Source organism: Acanthisitta chloris, unplaced genomic scaffold, assembly GCF_000695815.1.
Source record: "Acanthisitta chloris isolate BGI_N310 unplaced genomic scaffold, ASM69581v1 scaffold38291, whole genome shotgun sequence".
NCBI lineage: Eukaryota > Metazoa > Chordata > Aves > Passeriformes > Acanthisittidae > Acanthisitta > Acanthisitta chloris.
In genome coordinates, this window is record NW_008657202.1 from 1,711 (window position 1) to 19,771 (window position 18,061).

Genomic DNA, 18,061 nt, shown 5'->3' on the forward strand with positions numbered 1-18,061 from the left:
CGGTGCCTGTGCTGAGTCAGGGGCCTGGGGCACAGCTGCCATCCCTGCACCCTGGCACAGAGCCCTTTGCCCCCAGAGACGCCTGGGTCCCCTCCTGCACCCAAATCCCAACCCACCGGCTGTGGCATCCGCTCCTCGAGAGCCCAGCTCCAGCACGTGGGTGACAGGCACATCCAGCAATTTGTCAGTCTAATTAAAGTCTCAACAGCCTAATCAAAGCCTTATTGTCTGTCCAGTAGTATTTATAGTCCCTCTTGCTGCAGTGTGCTCCCCGTACTGCTGCAGGTGCAGTCACAGCCCGGGATGCTTCTCCTTGAGAAGAGGCTGTGAGAGCTGAGGGTCAGTGCTCTGTGCCTCTTTTCTTGTTATTACAGCCGTGCTTCTCCGTTACTTTCGAATCTGATGTTTGAGGTCATTTCCTAGGTGGAGTGGGCTGTTCTTGGACACCCTCAGAGCAGATTTTCCAGACTCCAGGGTCCGCTTCTCCCCTGGGAGCAGTGACCAGGGAGCAGCAGGGTTCTGGTACCTGCCGGGCTGTGGGGCAGCTGCACTCGCAAGTTTTTCTGTTTTCTACCAACACCTTTTGAGCTCTGGCTTCCCGGTAACACATTAATATTTCATGAGTGTGGCGGGGTGAACTCGACACTCAAGGAAAGCAATGACCCAGCAGGAGACAGGCGCAGGTGCACTCAGACAGGGGCACACTGACCTCACACATGCATGGGCATGGCCAGAGCCCACCTAGCAGGACCTGGGCACAGTGAAGGGGGTCCAGCCCTGCTCTCCCCAGCCAACCTCTCTCTTCCCTCCCCAGCAGCTGCCAACGTGGAGAAGGCAGAGCCATGGCATCCCTGCTGTGCAACGCCCGTGAGTGCCCCAGCGGAGGGGAGGTGCAGGGCAGGGCATCGGGCCATCCGGATTTATGCCAGGGCAAATCTGGCCTGTGGGTTGAGCTCACTTTGCTGCACTCAGGAGCATCCAATACCCTACCATGGCCTTTGGGATTTGGGCCTGGAAGTGCCAAGGGTGGATGGGAAAAGTTGATGGGGAGTTACCTTTTGCCCCTCTTGTGGTGAAGGGAGCTTGTTTGGGGTACGTCCCTCCTCCATCACAGATCGAAGGACCATGTGGGGTCCCAGAGGTGAGAGGAAACAGGATACCAGGGTGCAGTGCCTGGATACCCCCACACTAAGTGATGCAGCCCATGCTGCCCCCAGGCATCCAGCTCACAGACACGCTGGAGCAGATGCAGCAAGGGACACTAATGCGCAAAGTCAAGTCCAAGAGCTGGAAGAAGCAGCGTTACTTCAAGCTTCAGGATGACTGCATGACCATCTGGTACCAGTCCAAGAGGACAGGCAAAACTGAGTCTGCCTGTGAGTACTGGCTACTTTGTGTTGGCCATGGAGGGTTTAGAGTGAATGGGGATGCGAAGGTATGAAGATTCATAGAGCCATGCTTGCCAAGGGTGTTGGGGCATTCAAGAGAAGTTCTGTGTGGATGTGTGGTCTCTTCTCACCTGCATCTCTCCATGAAACATCCTGCCTCCAGCAGGACCCATGGGTGAAAATGGCTGAGTAGAAACTGCTGATACAAGCTGATACAAGTGGAACCTCTGGCATGCCAGAGCAGGAGTAGCAGACAAAGTGACAGATGGATGAGTGGCTGACTGGATAGTTCAGTGGATGGATGGATGGATGGATGAATGGATGGATGGATGGATGGATGGATGTGGGCACACAGGCCTCCACAGACAGGCCTCCCCTCCCCCTGCTCCAGTCTCCATCAGTGATGTGGAGACAGTGCGGGAAGGGCACCAGTCGGAGGTGCTGCAGAGCCTGGCTGAGGAGTTCCCCCCTGAGCGCTGCTTCACCATTGTCTTCTACGGCCGTCGTGGCAACCTGGACCTCATTGCTGGCTCGGCGGAGGAGGCACAGTGCTGGGTCCAGGGCCTGCGTCAGCTCATTGAGGTGACCACCACCATGGACCAAAGGGAGAAGATAGACCAATATCCTTCCTGCGACCATCACTCTGCCCTTCACACTCAGTCATTCCCCCATCTCTGATTATCCCCTAGGCCATGCATCTCCAGCCTTGCCTCAGTGTGTGTGTAGTTCTTCTGGGTCTCACCATCTGCATCAGGGCAGGGCAGAGCAAAAGGCCCTCTGATGGTCCCCAGCTCCATCTCTCATAGCCAAGCATCTTTCCCTTAACATTTGCCCTGGTTTCTTTCACGTGGATTCGTGACTGGTTCCAGAGAGCTGACAAGAATAAGGACGGGCGCATGAACTTCAAGGAGGTGCAGCGTCTCCTCAAGATGATGAATGTGGACATGAATGAGCATCATGCCCTACGGCTTTTCAAGGTAAGCACTGCACCTGAGAGCCTGGAGGGGCTGGGGAGGGGCTGAAAGTGGTGGAACAATGTGCACAATACCTCATCACAGAAGAATATGGTCACTTTCTTCTGTCTGTCCATCCATCCATTCATTCATCCACCCATCCATCTATTTATTTGTTCACTCAACTACCTGTTTACCCACACAAACACCCATTTGTTTGTTTATCTGTCAAACCAATCAGCCAAGGCAGCTCTTCCTCCGTTCTGTTCATTTGTCCATCCAGCTAGCTTATCTGCCTACCCAGACAGCCAGTCATCTGTTTATTTATCCCTCCCTCCCTCTCTCCCTCCTTCCCTTCCTCCCTTCACTTGTTTGTCCATGGACCCATCCATAGACCCCTCCATCAGTCCACCCAACCAGCCCTCCATCTGCCCATTCATCTATTCACACATTGGTCGATGCCTGCCACTGCCACTGTTGTGGAGTCTGTGCCCTCTGTTTGGGGTGGGAAAATTCCTCCACAGCACATTGGGTGGCCTAGACACCCCATTTTGCCCTGTCTGGGTGCTGAGGGAGCTCCCTTGTAGGATGCTGACAAGTCAGAGTCGGGGACACTGGAAGGGGAGGAATTCGTGCTCTTCTACAAGGCCCTCACACAGCGTGAGGAGGTGCTGAGCCTTTTCCAGGAATTCTCAGAGGATGGGAAGAAACTGACACTGCTGGAACTGGTGGATTTCCTGCAGCAGGAGCAGCTGGAGAGTGAGGGCACAGAGGAGCTTGCCATGGAGCTCATTGACAAGTATGAACCATCGGAGACAGGTGAGGGCTGGCTGAAACATCGATTGTGCTCTGTGTGGGGGTAAGGGGAGGTCTGAGACTCACAATCTCACAGCAGGGGCATATTCACCCCCATCCTGCTGTGGGTGGGCACAGGGGGAAGATTCACTATGGTGTGGTCTGGGTGTAGCTCCCTGTATTTGGTCCATTCCTGGACCATTTTGTCATAGAAGATTGACCAGTCATAGTATGCAAGGTCCAGCTTTGGGGTCCACTGTCCACCTTTCCAAGGCTACTGTCATGGGGCATCTCTCTCTGTGCCCAACCTCTGGCAGCAGCCATGCCCAGCAGGCTGGCAAGGCCAGGAGCCAGCAGCAGCCCTGTTTGCCCTTGTCCTGTCTCCTCAATGTCCCTGGCTGTCACTGAGCCTCCCCCTCTGCCTGCAGCCCGGGCTCGCCACGTGCTGAGTGTTGATGGGTTCCTCATGTACCTCTGCTCCCCGGAGGGCTCCATCTTCAATCCCCAGCACCGGGCGCTGTGGCAGGACATGAACCAGCCGCTCTGCCACTACTTCATCTCCTCCTCCCACAACACCTACCTGATAGAGGATCAGATCCGGGGCCAAAGCAGCATTGAGGGCTACATCAGGTAATGGGGCTACTCCCAGCTGCCGTCCAGCACCCTCCCACCCCAGTGCTATGCCCCAGGCAGCTCCAGTAGGCAAACCTAGAAGCTCCTTTGCTCCTTTGTGGTCCAGCACTCCTCTGGCCATGCCATGTGGTGTTCAGCAAGGGGAATGCTGAGCCCAGCTCCACCTGCCCTGCATGCAGCAGCATCCCCACCCTTGGTGGGTGCCCCTTGGTCCCTGTAGGGATGATACCCATGGGCAGGGGGGAAGGAGGGCATGGGACTGGTGCCCTGGCTGAGTGCGGGGTCCCAGGGGTGACAACGCACCCCTAGGGCTCTGAAACGGGGTTGCCGGTGCCTGGAGGTGGATTGCTGGGACGGGCCGAATGGGGAGCCCATGGTGTACCACGGCCACACCTTCACCTCCAAGATCCCCTTCCGAGAGGTGGTGAGCACCCTGGGGAAGTATGCCTTCAAGGTAAGGCACCCTTCCCCAGGTGCTGGGGGTCGTGGGTGGCCCTCAGAGGGTGGGGGGACATGACTGTGATTTGGGGTAGTGCCGTGTCTCTGAAGGGAGAATGATGCTGAGCCTCACAGACCTGGTGATGCAGCAGGACTGATCATGCTGCAGGAGAGGGTGGCTGTGTCACTTTCTGGGGGGCAGCACTTGGGGTTTGACTCATAGCCTGTGTCATGCCATGCCAGGGGATGGGGGCTTATGAAGACATGATCTGTTGGGGGTGCAGGGATGAGATGGGATATGGAGGATACTGGGGGATTGGAAGGGTATGAAGGTCTCGGGGAGGATATAGGAAGATACAAAGGGCTCCATCCTGGTTGCTATCATGCCTGGATAAAGCCCTTGCAAGAGCTCCCCAAGCCCACCAAGGCTGATCTCCAGCTGTGCACATTGTTACCCAGACATCAGACTACCCTGTGATCCTGTCTCTGGAGAACCACTGCAGTATGGAGCAGCAGGAAGTTCTGGCCCAGCAGCTCAAGGACATCCTGGGGGAACAGCTTCTCACCACCACCACTCACAGACGTGTCCCCACCCAGCTTCCATCCCCAGAGGTAGGGACAGAGCACAGCTATGCTGGGCACCACTGTTCTGCCTGAGAGTGGGGTGAGAAGGTGTCTCTGCTGTTCAGAGAGGCCACGCCTATCTCAGCATTATTCTGCTCTGCTGGAGCACTTGATGACTCTGGGGGTACTGTGTCCTCATGTTCACAGAGGTCCCCAGGGTTGTCTCCTCATGCCATGCAGAGTCAAATAGCAGGGCAGAGCCCTCCTACCCCATCCCATGCTGGATACTGAAGGGAGGTGGTGGTGCTGACCCCTAGCAGTACAGAATCCCAGGGGACAGCAAGCCCCATGGAGGAGATAGGCACCCCAAGGTACCTCTCTATTCCCAACCCCACAGGACCTGAAGCACAAGATCCTTCTGAAGGGGAAGAAGATTGGGCGGCTGGAGGACATGCTGGAGGGGCCAGGGGATGAGGCACCTGATGTCTCTGACGACGAGAATGGGGCAGAGGCAGAGGAGAGGCGGAAGGCAAAGGTGGGTGGCCCGGGCTGGGCACCAGCTGGGACTGTTGAGCCCCTGGACACAGCTATGGGCTGTGGTGACATCTTAGTTCCTAGAGGAGCAACGGAGACTACAGAGGCATCACCAGGCAGGGAGGACAGCCCTTTCTGCTGGGGTGAGAGCTGGTCCCATCAGGAGGGATCCAACACAGCTGTGCCTTGCAGAAGGACAAGGAGACCCTGGCGCAAGCATTGTCTGACTGCGTTGTCTACTGCAAGAATGTGTCCTTCCGAGGCTTCCGGGAGGCCCGCAGCCATTCCCGACCCTCCGAGATCTCCTCCCTCTCTGAGGCCAAGGCCAGGAAGCTCATCCGGGATTCAGGTGAGATGGAGGGGGCAGTGGCACTGGGAGACTGGAACAGTGTGGAGGGGGCAGGCAGCTTCCTCAGGTATAAGAGCTAAAGCCTCCACACACCAAGGTTCCCTCCCTGTCTGGGGGAAAGCGGGTCCTGTGGGGCTGTACTCTGGATTTTGGCTCCAGTAGGTGAGAGTGGGCTATTGGCTTAGAAGACAAAGCAGGACACTTGGATTCCTGGGAAAGGAGAGGGAGAATTGGTGGGTGGGTGGATGGATGGATGGATGGATGGATGGATGGATGGATGGGCAGCACATGTTGTGGGTTGCTGTGCAGGCTACAGAATGACTTCACAAGTGGCCCTCATACTCTACCCCTAGGAAATGAGTTTGTCCGTCATAACACTTGGCAGCTGACACGCATCTATCCCAGCGGGATGCGGACTGACTCCTCCAACTACAGCCCCCAGGAGATGTGGAACGTGGGGTGCCAGATCGGTATGCTGGGGGCATCAGGGCTGTGGGCTGGGGAGACGCCCTGAGTCCTGTGCCAAATGCCACCACTAACACCTATGTTAGTGCCAGCTCCCAGCTGGAGCCAGGTCTGGCTGCTGGCTCTTGTTCTGCCCTGTGGAGCCTGGGGCTATCCAAGCTTTGGTGCCTTATCCGCCTGTATACTCCTGCCTCTCTCTGGCCATGGTGATATGCTGGTTCTCAGGTCCAAGCAGAGCATGGTGTCTCCAAGCTGCCCTCAATCCTTTCCCTCCCATCTTTTTCCAGTGGCCCTGAACTTCCAGACGGCTGGCACAGACATGGACCTGTGTGATGGACTCTTCAGCCAGAACGGCCGCTGTGGCTATGTGCTCAAACCACCCTTCATGAGGGATAAGGAGACTCTCTTCAACCCCAGTGACCCCAGCAGCCGTGAAGGCCCTGGTCCTATCACCTTGACAATCCAGGTACAGGGCTGAGGAGAGACCCCAGTGTAGCCATGAGAGTGTCCTGGGTCTCTGTTGGTCCCAGACAGATGGGGACACTGTTGGGCAGTGTGTTGGCGCTGAGCAGCCTCACAGTGAATTGGTTTGGCTGTACTCCAGCTCATGGGGTCCCTGCCTCTTCCTGCAGGTGATCAGTGGGCAGCAGCTGCCCAAAGTGGCCAGCAGCAAGGCTGGAGCCATCATCGACCCGCTGGTGCGTGTGGAGATCCACGGGGTCCCTGCAGACCAGGCACATCAGGAGACCAAGTACATCGAGAACAACGGTGAGCCCCACAGTGGTACCAGCAACCCTGCTGTACCCAGGCACCTTCCCTGCCTTCCCTCACCCTCCCAGCACCTGCTCTTCCTTCCCAGGGTTTAACCCCCGCTGGGATGAGACACTGCAGTTCCAGCTCCATGTGCCCGAGCTGGCCCTGGTCCGCTTTGTGGTGGAGGATTATGACAAGACCTCCAGGAATGATTTTGTGGGTCAGTTCACCCTCGCCTTTGCCAATATCAAACCTGGTGAGTGGCTGCTGCCCAGTGGTTTTGGGGGCCCAGGACAGCCCTGCAAGGGTGTCTGAGGCTCAGATGGGTGCTAGAGAGGTGGGGGCTGCAGTCAGCCAGAGCCTTGCTGTCTCCCCTGCAGGATACCGGCACATCCATCTTCTCTCCAAGGACGGTACCAGCATGCCACCCTCTTCGCTCTTTGTCCATATCCGCATCACTGAGCCACCTGGTCCTGGGCAGGACTGAGCTCATGGGGTGAGCAGGACCCGGAAGGAAGCCAAAGAGCTGTCCCTGAGGGGCTGGGGCTGCAAAGCCAACCACCTCACCCTCTTCTTGAGATGTCTGTATCATCCCTGCATCATCATTGCTGCTGTGACCCGCTTTGCAGTAGCCTCTGAGGGCTGGGAAAAAGCACTGAACTGACCTTTCCAGGTTCAGGATGCTGCCTTTTGCATGAGAGTGGGGTCTATGCCCCCACAGGCACCCTGCCCTGGCCCATGGTCACAGTTTGGCCAGATGGATGGTGCATGGCTTGACTCTGCTGCAGGGGCTGGTCCCTCCCAGCCAGGGGAGCAAGACTGGAGCTGAGCAAATCCCAGGGCTGAGCAGAGTTGGGAGAGGAGTCAGTCTTCACTGCCCTCCAACCCTGCAGAGCCCCATCCTAGCCCCTGGCTCCTACAGCCCCAAATTAACCCTAGTCCCCTTCTTTCTCTGTAAGCAACCTAATAAATTGTTCGGTAACAGGCAGGTTTGGGTCTGAGTGCAGCAGTGCTGGGGAGAAATGGGGAGCTGGTCTTGGGCTCTTTCTCTGTGGGCACTTGGCTCACTGTTCACACAGAGTCCCAAACAGCCACAAGAAACCATGTTAAAAGGAGTTGAGCAATTCCTTTTATACAGTCTCATATTTTACAACCCATATACGTATATGCCTATACACACACATACATCTCTGCAGCAGGCCTGTGCCGCTGGCACCTCAAAGCAGTCGGGATTCAGCCTCACTGCGATGCACCATCCTTCTCTGTGGGGCACCTTCCTTCCTGCTCCATCTCAGGTGGCCCCTTGGCCTGACTCTCCCTCTGTACAGCATGAAGGTGGACGGTGGGTGTGCTGGGGTCCTTTCCCACGCCTTGGCTAGGGTCGCCAGACCCATGCTCAGGGTGATGCCTCTGGATGTGTTTGATGACCTGGAACTTCTGCTTGGCCTTGTAGGGGCAGTAGCGGCAGAAGAAGGGGTGCTCGTTGGTGTGGGTCAGGTAGTGGTGGCGCAGGCCGGCGGCCCAGCGGAAAGCCCGCCCACAGGCATTGCAGACATAGGGCTTCTCCTCGCTGTGCTTCTTCAGGTGGGTCTTGAGGAGGAAGCGGGTCTTGAAGGCCTTGCCACACTGCTCACAGATGAAGGAACGAGCCTCCTGGTGCCGTGTTTCCTTGTGCACCCGCAGGGCATCTGCACGGTTGGTGCAGTACTCACACTCGTCACAGCGGTATGGCTTCAGGCCTGTGGCAACAGGGAAGGGGATGGTGCTGGGACGGAGGCACAGTGCTCTCCATTCCACGTGTCTCACCATTGCTGTGACAGACTTCTCCCTACACCCCACTGTCAGCGGGCACACCAAGACCCCCCATTTGCAAGGCATCAAAGAGTGCCTGAGGTCTGTACCACCCCAGCTTCCCTCCCACCTGAGCGCACTGCCCTCAACCCATTAGCACAGGAGAATGTGTTGCCCCCCAAATGATGGGTGTCCTCTGCCTTCAACTAGGCCACTGAGCAAAAGCATGGAACTGAGTTCCACGAATTCCCAAGACCTTCCCTGGTGCTCAACAGCCTGTCTGCAGTGGGCAGCACTCACCCGTGTGCTTTGTCATGTGGTACTTGAGCTGGTTCACCCACTTGCACTTGTAGCCGCAGTCTGGGCAGAGGTACTTCCGCTCCTCCTTGTGGATCCGCATGTGATACTGGGCATAGGGCAAGAAGGCAGGGTCAGGAGGAGGCCACATCCCCTGCCCTGGGAAAGAGCAGGGCTCTGGGGTGCCAGTGAGGCACTCAAAGACAGCTCTGACATCTCCATCTGTGTGGGGCTATGTGCTTGCCTTGCAGGCTATGGGCAGGGGGGATCCACAGTGGAGTCAGGCTGAGACGACTGTATTGCTGAGCTGCTTGGTCCCAACCTGTGGATGGCACAGGTTTTGCTCCCCAGTTTGGTACTTAAGGCAAAATCCAGGTTAAAACCCAGCCCAGCAGAGCTAGCCTTGAGCTGAGCACATAGCACAGCCTCACCCAGGCAGCCCCAGGGGCCTCCAGCTCAGCCTGGCCATTAAAAAAGTCAATATTTCTTTTAGCAAAATCAGACCATTTTCCTCTCCATTACCCCATGCCTGGCCCTCCTGTTCTAGGAAAGGCCCTTTACCATGCACGAGGATGCTAATCACAAACAGCAATGAGGGCGGGGTCATGCTCTGCCTACAAGGATGCCAAGGTTTCCCCTGCACCATGTCTAACTGGCACCACAGAGCATTCTGAAGCTAGCACGCAGCCAAACTTGGCTTCGAGTCATACAAGGCTGCACCCAGAGAATGCCAGAGCGGTCAGCACAAAAAGGAGTGAGCTCAGACAAACTGCCCACCTTGCTTTGTTACAAATCCCCCTTCCCCTTAAATTGCAATAGCAGGGGAGAAACACTGTAGACACGTGAGTTTTTGCTGCTCCTGTCCTATTCCTGTATGAGCCACAGAAGAGGACAGAGGATAACACCTTCCCTCGGGAGCTTGGGGCCCCCCAAGCCACACAGATGCAACAGGATACATTCCCAAACAGGGCGCTCACCTTGAGACGAGAGGGGTCGGCACAGGCGTATTTACAGAGGTGGCACTTGTAGGGCTTCTCGCCAGTGTGGATGCGGATGTGCCACGTGATCTTCTGCCTGTTCTTTGTGGTGTACTCGCAGTCTGAGCACTTGTACACGCGGGTGCCCCCATGGCCCTTCATGTGCTGATCAAAGACGAGCTGGTGGCAGCAGGCAAAGTCACAGAAGGGGCAGTGCAGGGGTTTGTCCTGGAGGGCAGCTGGCTCATGGATCTCCATGTAATGCTGCACCAGCTGCTGCCGCTCCTTGGCTGCAAAGCTGCACAGCTCACAGCGGTGGCTGAAATGCTGCTTCTTGTGCTCCTCCAGAGCCTCACGGGTGGCAAAGGTCTCCTTGCAGGTGCTGCACTCCAGGTGTGGGTGCTGCTTCTGCACATGGCACTTAAGCGTGGCCTCGCTGTGACACATGAAGCCGCAGCGTGGGCAGCCATAGGACACCTTCTCCTCATGCCGCCGCAGGACATGCTGCTTGAGGGCTGTCTCAGAGCTGAAGCGAGCCTCACAGCGGGAGCAGCAGAAGTTGAGCTCGCCACGGTGGCAGCTGTTGACATGTCGGGTGATGTCATTCTGCAGGTAGCTGCTGTAGTCACAGAGCAGGCAGAAGTGGGTGGGTGTCTTCTCGTGCACCCGCAGGCGGTGGATGCGCAGCTTGGAGTTAGTGCCGAAAGTCTGGCTGCAGATGCCACAGGCAATGCGCCCCACACCAGTGTGCAGGGACTGGTGTGCCTCCAGGCGGTAGCGCCGTGTGGTGCTGAACTCACAGTAGCGGCACTTGTGTGGCTTCACCCCCTCATGCTTGATGCGGATGTGCTGCCGCAGGCACCGGGCCTGCTTGCAAGTGAACTCACACTGCCGACACTGCAGCTGTGGCCGCTTGCTGTAGTGCTTGCGGTGCAGCCTGCGGTGCAGCCGCAGGGCTTTGGCCACCTTGGAGGTGAAGGGGCAGGAGGCACAGCGAAACTCGCCCAGGGTCACGCAGCCCCTCTTCTTGTGTGTCTTCATGGCCCGTTCCTGGTGGCAGGTGAAGGGGCAGGTGGGGCAGGAGAAACGCCTCCTCTTGGACAGGATGGTTTTTGTGGGGGCTGCATCCAGCGGGAGCTTGCTGGACTGGCCTGTCTCAACAGTGGCTGGGTCCCCATCATGGAGCTTGGTGCTTTGAGGTCTGTCCTCCTTGGAATGCACAATGTGTTTCTCAGCACAGTGGCTTCTGAGGCCCCGCCGGGTGTGGAAGGCTTCAGGGCACAAGGAGCACCAGAACTGCTCCAGGCTCCGGCAGCCATCCTCTACGTGGGAGGTGATTGTGGAGACACGGGAGCACACGAAGGAGCAGGCATTGCAGTGTAGCTTCCCTCCCTCCAGCCGGTATTTCTCTGTGGGTTTCCCAGGCTGGGAGGGACCAGCAGCTCCCCCTGGCTCAGTGCCATCCCCTTGCTGGGGAGGCTCTTCTGCCACCTCTGTGCTGTCACCCAGCAGTGATTTCTCAGGGGCAAGAGAGCCTGATGCCTGTTCCCCAGTCAAAGGACTGCCTTCTGCCTGTTTTTTATCAGGTAGCAGTTCAGCTTCCCAAGGGCCCTCAGCATGCCTGGACTCCTCTGAGCCTCCCTTCTCACTCTCTGCCGTTTCTGTACCATTATCACCAGGCTGGTCAGCAGGTTGGCACAATCCAGGTGGCCCCTGACTGGCTGGTTTGAGGACTTTGTTCTTCAGGAGAACTGGGCACTTCTTGAGGAGATGAGTGTTGAGACCCCTTTGCTGCTTAAAGCTGGCACCGCACTTATGGCACACGAGTGGGGCCCGGCGGCTCTGACAGCTAGCTTTGGAGTGCAGGGACATAGACTTTTCCTTCCGTGTGATGTACGAGCACTTCTCACACTTAAAGATCTGGCTCTCTGACTGCACCACCAGCATCTGCACCCTGCCCTCCAGCACCAGTGTCTCTGCCTGCTCCTTGTCCTGCTTCCGCAAAGCCTTCAGCACCAACTCCGAGCCACCCCTGGCATTGTCACTGGAGGTGGCCACGTCCTGTGGGACAGGCGAGTGGCCCTGCTCAGGTGTCTTTGGCATGCTGAGCCAGGCCTCTGGGAGCTTGGCTTGGCTGGTGCCTCTCACCTCAGTGTCTGTCATCTGCTTGTGGTGGTCCAAGCACGACCCCTCAAGGTGGCCTGTGGCCTGCCTTAGGGTGTCTTTTCCCTGGATGTCTCCTGCTACTACACTGCCTTTCAGTTTCACCACCTCATCTTCCTGTACATCTGCCTCCTCTTCCTCAAAGTCTGGAGTATCTTCAAGTGTATTGCCATTGTCCTCCAAGCCAAGATCATTCTGGGAGCCCAGCAACTCATAGGCTGCAGGAGGCTCCTTGCAGGACAGCATTTCCACACTCTCTGGCTGTGTCACGCAGGCTTCTCCAGTTAGGTGCTCCAGGAGGGGGTCAGATGAGACATTCAGTGCCTCCAACTGCAAGGTGCAGCTCTCTGCCACATTGTCAGAAGCAGCAAGCTCAGTTGAGCCTGTGGCAGCATCTCTTTGCACACAGTCATCTCCCAGGGCATTGCCAGCAGTGGGACAGCTCTGTTCCCCCTCACCCACACCTCTTTCTCCCTCAGCACCGCTGCTCTCTGTTGGAGTGACATCATGCCCAAGGAGGGGCACCACGAACACTTGCTGGTAGCCCTCTTCCCCCTGGGACTCCAGCTGGGACAGCTTTGCCTTTGCCCACTCTTCCTTGCCAGCAAGGGGAGAGCTGGCATCCACATGCAGGGCTGCACTGAGTTCATAGCCAAAGAGTGCCTCAGATGAGCTGATCTCCAGCTCCTTGCTGGCATAGTTTTCCAGCCAGTCCTTGTCACCGGGAACATAGCCATGAATCTTGCGCTTGTGGAAGAAGAGGCTGGTATTGCTGAAGGTGCAGTATGAACAGAGGGCACAGCGAAACTCCTTCTGCTTGGTGTGCTTGCAGTTCTCGTGGTTATTGTACTTGGTAGGTGCAGTACTGGCACTGGAAGACAGGCACCTGGTAGTTCTGTGAGTGCTTCGCCTGCATGTGCTTCTGCAGCTCGTACTTGCGCTTGCAGGCGAAGCCACACACCTCGCAGATCAGACTTTTGCCCTGGTGCCGCAGCTTGTGGCTGCTCAGCTGGTCAGCACGGTGACACCGGTATGAGCACTGGTTGCATTGTGGTAGGTGCAGTACTGGCACTGGAAGACAGGCACCTGGTAGTTCTGTGAGTGCTTCGCCTGCATGTGCTTCTGCAGCTCGTACTTGCGCTTGCAGGCGAAGCCACACACCTCGCAGATCAGACTTTTGCCCTGGTGCCGCAGCTTGTGGCTGCTCAGCTGGTCAGCACGGTGACACCGGTATGAGCACTGGTTGCATTGGTACCTGAGGGGATAAGCAGAATCAGTCAGGCAGCATGAGGGACTGGGGCAGGCTGAACTTTGTCAGGCACACTTTGCTCTCCTTCTCCATCCCAAACACACAGGGAAGGGGTACTGTTTGGTTTGCCAGATCTGACCTTTGCCATCCAGGCAGTTCTTACCACAGGCAATTCCTAACTGCTGCAGCCCTTGGCACTGCTGGTGCTTTACACCTCCAGCATGGGGATGGGATCTAGATTCCCCGAGTACTCCATACATTGACTGTGTCACCCCCAACACGTTACATCAGCATCATCTCCAGCATCCCTGGAGGTAGGCCAGACCCAAAGGAGATGACAATTTGGCAGAATCCTGAACATACCTAAGTGGTCCCTGGCCCACAAACATCAGCAGAGCCCACAAAGCCAAGCTCAGATATGCAACTCAATGGTAATATACCTCCCTGGTGGCATGGACACACCAAAAATAGCTTTACCTCCACAGCACCATGCTGGCAACAGCCTGCAAGCTCAAAGACCAAATTTCTTATGTGCCAAACAGAGCAGATGGTAGCCAGGCATGAGAGGGTCTGGCACACAATGCAGCCTGGAGATGGTGACCCCAGGAGCAGAATTTGGGGACCCCTGACTATACTGCCAGGCTAGTGGAGCAGGGGGTCTTACCGGAGATCTCCAGTGTGTTTGCGCATGTGGACATTCAGGTAATGCTTCCACTTGGTGATGTACCCGCACTCGGTGCACATGAAGTTCTTGTCGTTGGAGTGGGTCAGCATGTGCTTGGACAGGTAGCTCACATCTCGGCATGTGAAGTCGCAGATCTCACACTTGTGAGGTTTCTCGCCTACAAGTAACACACAAACACCTTCAGCACGATGCCCAGATAAAGCAACACAGCTGGGAACTCCTGCAGGGAAACCAGCTCTGCAGGAGCTGGGTTAACAGCAGGGATGGGAGCAGATCACAGCTTCAGCCAAGTGACACCGGGGTAGCAGAGCCAGTGGCAGAACCCAGGAGCCCTGACCCAGTCCCCGCTGCCCACCTGGAGCCAGGACAGGACACCACCCACATCCCAGCTCAGCTCCTGGGGCACCTGCAGTGGACACCCACCAGTGTGCAGCAGCATGTGCCGGATGAGGACCCGCTTGTGGGCAGTGGCGAAGGCACACTCGGTGCACTTGTGAATCTTCTCATTGGCGTGCATCTTGCCCACGTGGTCGTGGAACTCCACAGGGTTGAAAGTGGCATAGGGGCAGAAGCTGCACTGGAGCTGCTCACTGCCTGGGTGCCCCTGCTTCTTGTGCTTGCGGAAAACGTGCTTGTTGGAGCAGATGAAGTCACACTGCTGGCAGTGGAAGGCATAGTGGGTTTTCCGGTGAGCCTCCATGGCCTCAGCTGTGCCAAAGAGCAGTGAGCAGGCATGATATTTGCACTCCACTGCCTTGATGCCATGAGCATCCTTGAGGTGACGGACAAACTCCTTCCGGTCCTCTGCACAGTAGTCGCAGCCACCCTGGAAGCAGCTCAACCTCTTGGGTTCAGCTTTGTGAGTCTTCAAGTGCTCTTTGAGGGCCTGGCTGAGCTGAAACTTCTCTTCGCAGACAGGGCAGGAGTAAACATCAGAGTAGAAATTGGAGATATCCTCATGCATGCTGGCCATGTGGCGGTTGAGAGCATTCTTCTCCACCGAGCTGTAGTGGCAGAGCGGGCAGCGATGGGCCTTCTCACCTGTCTCCCGCATCATGTGGATTTTCAGCTTGCTTTTACTGGTGAAGTACTTGTGGCAGTTGGGGCACTGCAGGCTGGGGTCAGGGAAGTGCAGGTGGAGGTGCTCCACCAGGTGTGTCCGCTTCTTGAAGCATCGCTTGCATTCGGGGCACATGTGGGTTTTGTAGAGGTACTCAGAGCCCTCTGCAACATCACCTGGGGGAGCAGATGAGAGGGAGCTGTCAGCAGGGGGAAAAGATGGGAGAGCAGAGGCAGATATTCTGTCCCTGACCTGGCTGTGCCAGGCTGAGGGTTTATACACGTGCAGTCACACAGCAGCCACCTACTTGGAGAGACTGTCCCTACCCCAAGCCACCAGCACATTTCAGGTGAGCTCTTTCCAGCTCAGCACTGGCAAAGTGCAATCTACATCAGACCAGCCCATGTACCCCGAACCCAAAAGCCAGGCAGACTTTTGTCTAAACCTGGCAGTGGGTGTGGACAGGCAAGAAAAGAGACACATTTGCTTGGGCAGAGGTCAGGGGAACAGTGCACTGATACATGCAGGAGATGTGGGGTTGCTGGATGGCATGGGACCCCCAGGCCCTATCAGCCTGGCCCACATTTTCCTGCCAGCCCTGAGACTGGGGCTGCTTGCTCATCACACAAAGTCCAAGCAGCTCCTGGCAGGGCCCCACATCCCACCTTTGAAGTGCTGTGCCTGTGGCACTCTGGCTTTCTCAGAAGTCGCCTTTCCATCCTCTTTGGCCTTGGCTTCACTGAGGCTCTCACCATCCTCTTCCAGCGACTCATCCCCACTGCTATCCGAGTGGTCTTCTCCAGCAGATGCTTTCTGCCCCCTCAAGGAGCTGTCCACAGTACCTGCAGGCTTTGCTGGCCTGGCTTCTGTGCTGGCTTCCCAGCCAGCATGGCAATTCCCTGCATCCTCCTGCCTTTCTGCTGCTGCTTCAGTGGGGAAAGAGAGAGATCATCATGCTCTAGGCAAGAGGGAACCACCCCACCTCACCCACCTCACCCACACATGCGCAGAAAAACCTCCTGGCTGAGATGAGGGATACAAACCATGCCACAGGGAGGAAGGAATGCAGGGCTCCCTGGCCCTCCACCACCTCACCCCCGACTCTTCCCAGCTGTCACTGGGATGCACAGACACAGTCAGCTTCTGCAGCACCCACATGCCTCAGTGTCCCCCCCAGCCATACCTGGTGGCAAGATGCAGCACTGCTCAAGGCCACGGGGGTCTGAACTGGGGGTGCCGCCTGTTGCAGCCATCTCAGAATGGGGCTCTGTGGTGTGGCCCTTCCTGTGCTGCCAGAAGAGCTTGGCATTGGCGGTGATGAAGTCGCAATGGCCACAGTGGAAGGGGAAGTGTGTGCGATGGTGCTGCTCCATGGCTGGGCGGCTGGGGAAGAGCAGTGGGCAGGCCCGGCAGGCGCAGGACACAGGGGAAGCCCCGTGCAGGTGGCGCAGGTGGCTGCGCAATTGCTTGCGGTCCTCTGTGGTGAAGTGGCAGCCCTTCTCGGGGCAGGGCAGGGCTCCCGGCGGGGCACGGTGCGTCTTGAAGTGCTCCTTGAGCTGGCCAGGCTGTGTGAACACCTCCCTGCAGACAGGGCACAGCAGGGACTCGGGAGCAGAGCCCTCCTGCAGGCCGGCTCTGGGTGGCTCTGAGCCCCCTGGCTCGCTCTCGCCCTTGCTGGCAGAAGCCAACAGTGCCCCAGGGAGTTCCAGGTGCCCCGGGGGGGTCAGCAGCAGGCACTGATGCTGGGACAGCAGAGAGGCCTCTGGGAAACTCTGGCCACACCTCTCACAGAAATACAGCTCCACCACTTTGACCAGAACCTCTGCAGAGAGCAAGGGGTGAGTGTTAAAAAGAGCTTTCACTGGTCCCAGAGTTTGGGACCAGCAGTTCAGTTCCAGCTCCGGGCAAAGAGGATAAACCCTTGTGGTCACAAATTACATCTTGAGAACTGCCACCACCCAGGTGACCATGATGACCAGGTTTGTCCCTTAGCATGCAGAGATGTAAGGCTGGCTTGGGCCAGTTTCCAGTAGGACGTGCCCACACTTGGCCTGGGTGGGAAGCATGCTGGGGGCAACAGTCCACGGTGGAGATCTCCACGTGGTCCCTACTGACAGCCTCGAGTGATCCCCTCACCCAGGACACAGCTCCCACAGCCACTCTCCCCATCCACACATCCAGCTCGTGCCAGCTCTGCACTCAGTGATGGCACCAGACTCCTGATACACCTCTCACTAGAGACATGAGGGCACCGTGGTGTCCCCAGGGATGCTGGCTGGAGGGGATGGGGGCCCTGGCCAGACCTCTCTCCCTCTCCTGAGTGCTGTGGGGCCCAGGTTACCCTCCCTGCACCACATACCTGTGGCACTGGTCGTGTTGCTCAGCGTCATGTTGCCAGCCACTGCCTCGATGAATATTTCCACATTGCTTCCTTCAGCATGAGCCCCTTCCCCTGGCATCGATGCCTCTGCCAGCAGCAAGTCCTGGCTGGCAGTCAGAGGTGGGGTACCAGCCAGGCCAGTGCTGGCCACACCAGGACTTCCAACAGCTCCTGCCTCTCCTGGCGTGGGCAGGAGCAGCTCTGAGCACAGGGCCTCCATCTCCCTGCTGGCACCTTCGGACACAGTCACTGCTGCGCTCATTGCCGCCGGGCACTGCCTTGGTGCTGGGCAGGAGGGCCTCTCACCCTGAAACAGAAGGAAGCCTTTAAACAAGGGACAACCCAGAGGCCCCACGGGATTTTGGGGGCAGCCCGTGGTGCCAGTCCCCAGGCAGGGTGTGAACCAGGGTAGTTTAACGCTGGCACCTTTCTGCTGTGCCCCAAGCAGGCTGCTGGCAAACCCCCCTGCCACGGGGTAGACACGAGTGCAAGGACACCTGTACCCTCCCCAGGGATGCCGGAGGCCTCCCCTTGAGCTCAACAGCCAGGATTCGCTTCCCTGGTCCCGTCGGGCCGAGCCCGAGCCC

At 57.4% G+C, this 18,061-nt stretch overlaps 2 protein-coding genes across 2 annotated transcripts; one reads left to right on the forward strand and one right to left on the reverse strand.

Moving 5' to 3' along the window:
• The first annotated feature begins 1,246 nt into the window (after positions 1-1,246).
• Positions 1,247-7,359, forward strand: PLCD4 (phospholipase C, delta 4). Its single transcript, XM_009084623.1, has 14 exons — positions 1,247-1,376; positions 1,780-2,008; positions 2,236-2,365; positions 2,929-3,160; positions 3,565-3,766; positions 4,079-4,223; positions 4,667-4,819; positions 5,169-5,306; positions 5,498-5,654; positions 6,008-6,124; positions 6,407-6,585; positions 6,752-6,887; positions 6,979-7,128; positions 7,253-7,359. Exons 1-14 carry the CDS (start codon positions 1,247-1,249, stop codon positions 7,357-7,359), a joined length of 2,205 nt encoding a protein of 734 aa, XP_009082871.1.
• A 626-nt stretch (positions 7,360-7,985) lies between these two features.
• Positions 7,986-17,736, reverse strand: ZNF142 (zinc finger protein 142). Its single transcript, XM_009084624.1, has 10 exons — positions 17,454-17,736; positions 16,278-16,916; positions 15,760-16,020; positions 14,458-15,270; positions 14,014-14,191; positions 13,127-13,355; positions 9,938-12,949; positions 8,964-9,069; positions 8,111-8,611; positions 7,986-8,073 (listed from the first exon to the last, which is right to left on the reverse strand). The coding sequence occupies exons 1-9, from the start codon at positions 17,734-17,736 to the stop codon at positions 8,112-8,114; spliced, it is 6,021 nt and encodes a 2,006-aa protein (XP_009082872.1). The 3' UTR covers positions 7,986-8,073; position 8,111.
• Positions 17,737-18,061: the final 325 nt, after the last annotated feature.

Excerpts from the sequence above, each read along its gene's own strand:
- PLCD4 (XM_009084623.1), top strand. The coding sequence starts at position 1,247 with ATGCAGCAAGGGACACTAATGCGCAAAGTCAAGTCCAAGAGCTGGAAG. Across the intron at positions 4,820-5,168 it reads CCCAGCTTCCATCCCCAGAG|GACCTGAAGCACAAGATCCT; the intron begins GTAGGGACAGAG and ends CCAACCCCACAG. Across the intron at positions 6,125-6,406 it reads GAACGTGGGGTGCCAGATCG|TGGCCCTGAACTTCCAGACG; the intron begins GTATGCTGGGGG and ends ATCTTTTTCCAG.
- ZNF142 (XM_009084624.1), bottom strand. The coding sequence starts at position 17,736 with ATGAGCGCAGCAGTGACTGTGTCCGAAGGTGCCAGCAGGGAGATGGAG. Across the intron at positions 16,021-16,277 it reads GTGCTGCATCTTGCCACCAG|CAGCAGCAGAAAGGCAGGAG; the intron begins GTATGGCTGGGG and ends TCCCCACTGAAG. Across the intron at positions 8,612-8,963 it reads CCACATGACAAAGCACACGG|GCCTGAAGCCATACCGCTGT; the intron begins GTGAGTGCTGCC and ends CTGTTGCCACAG.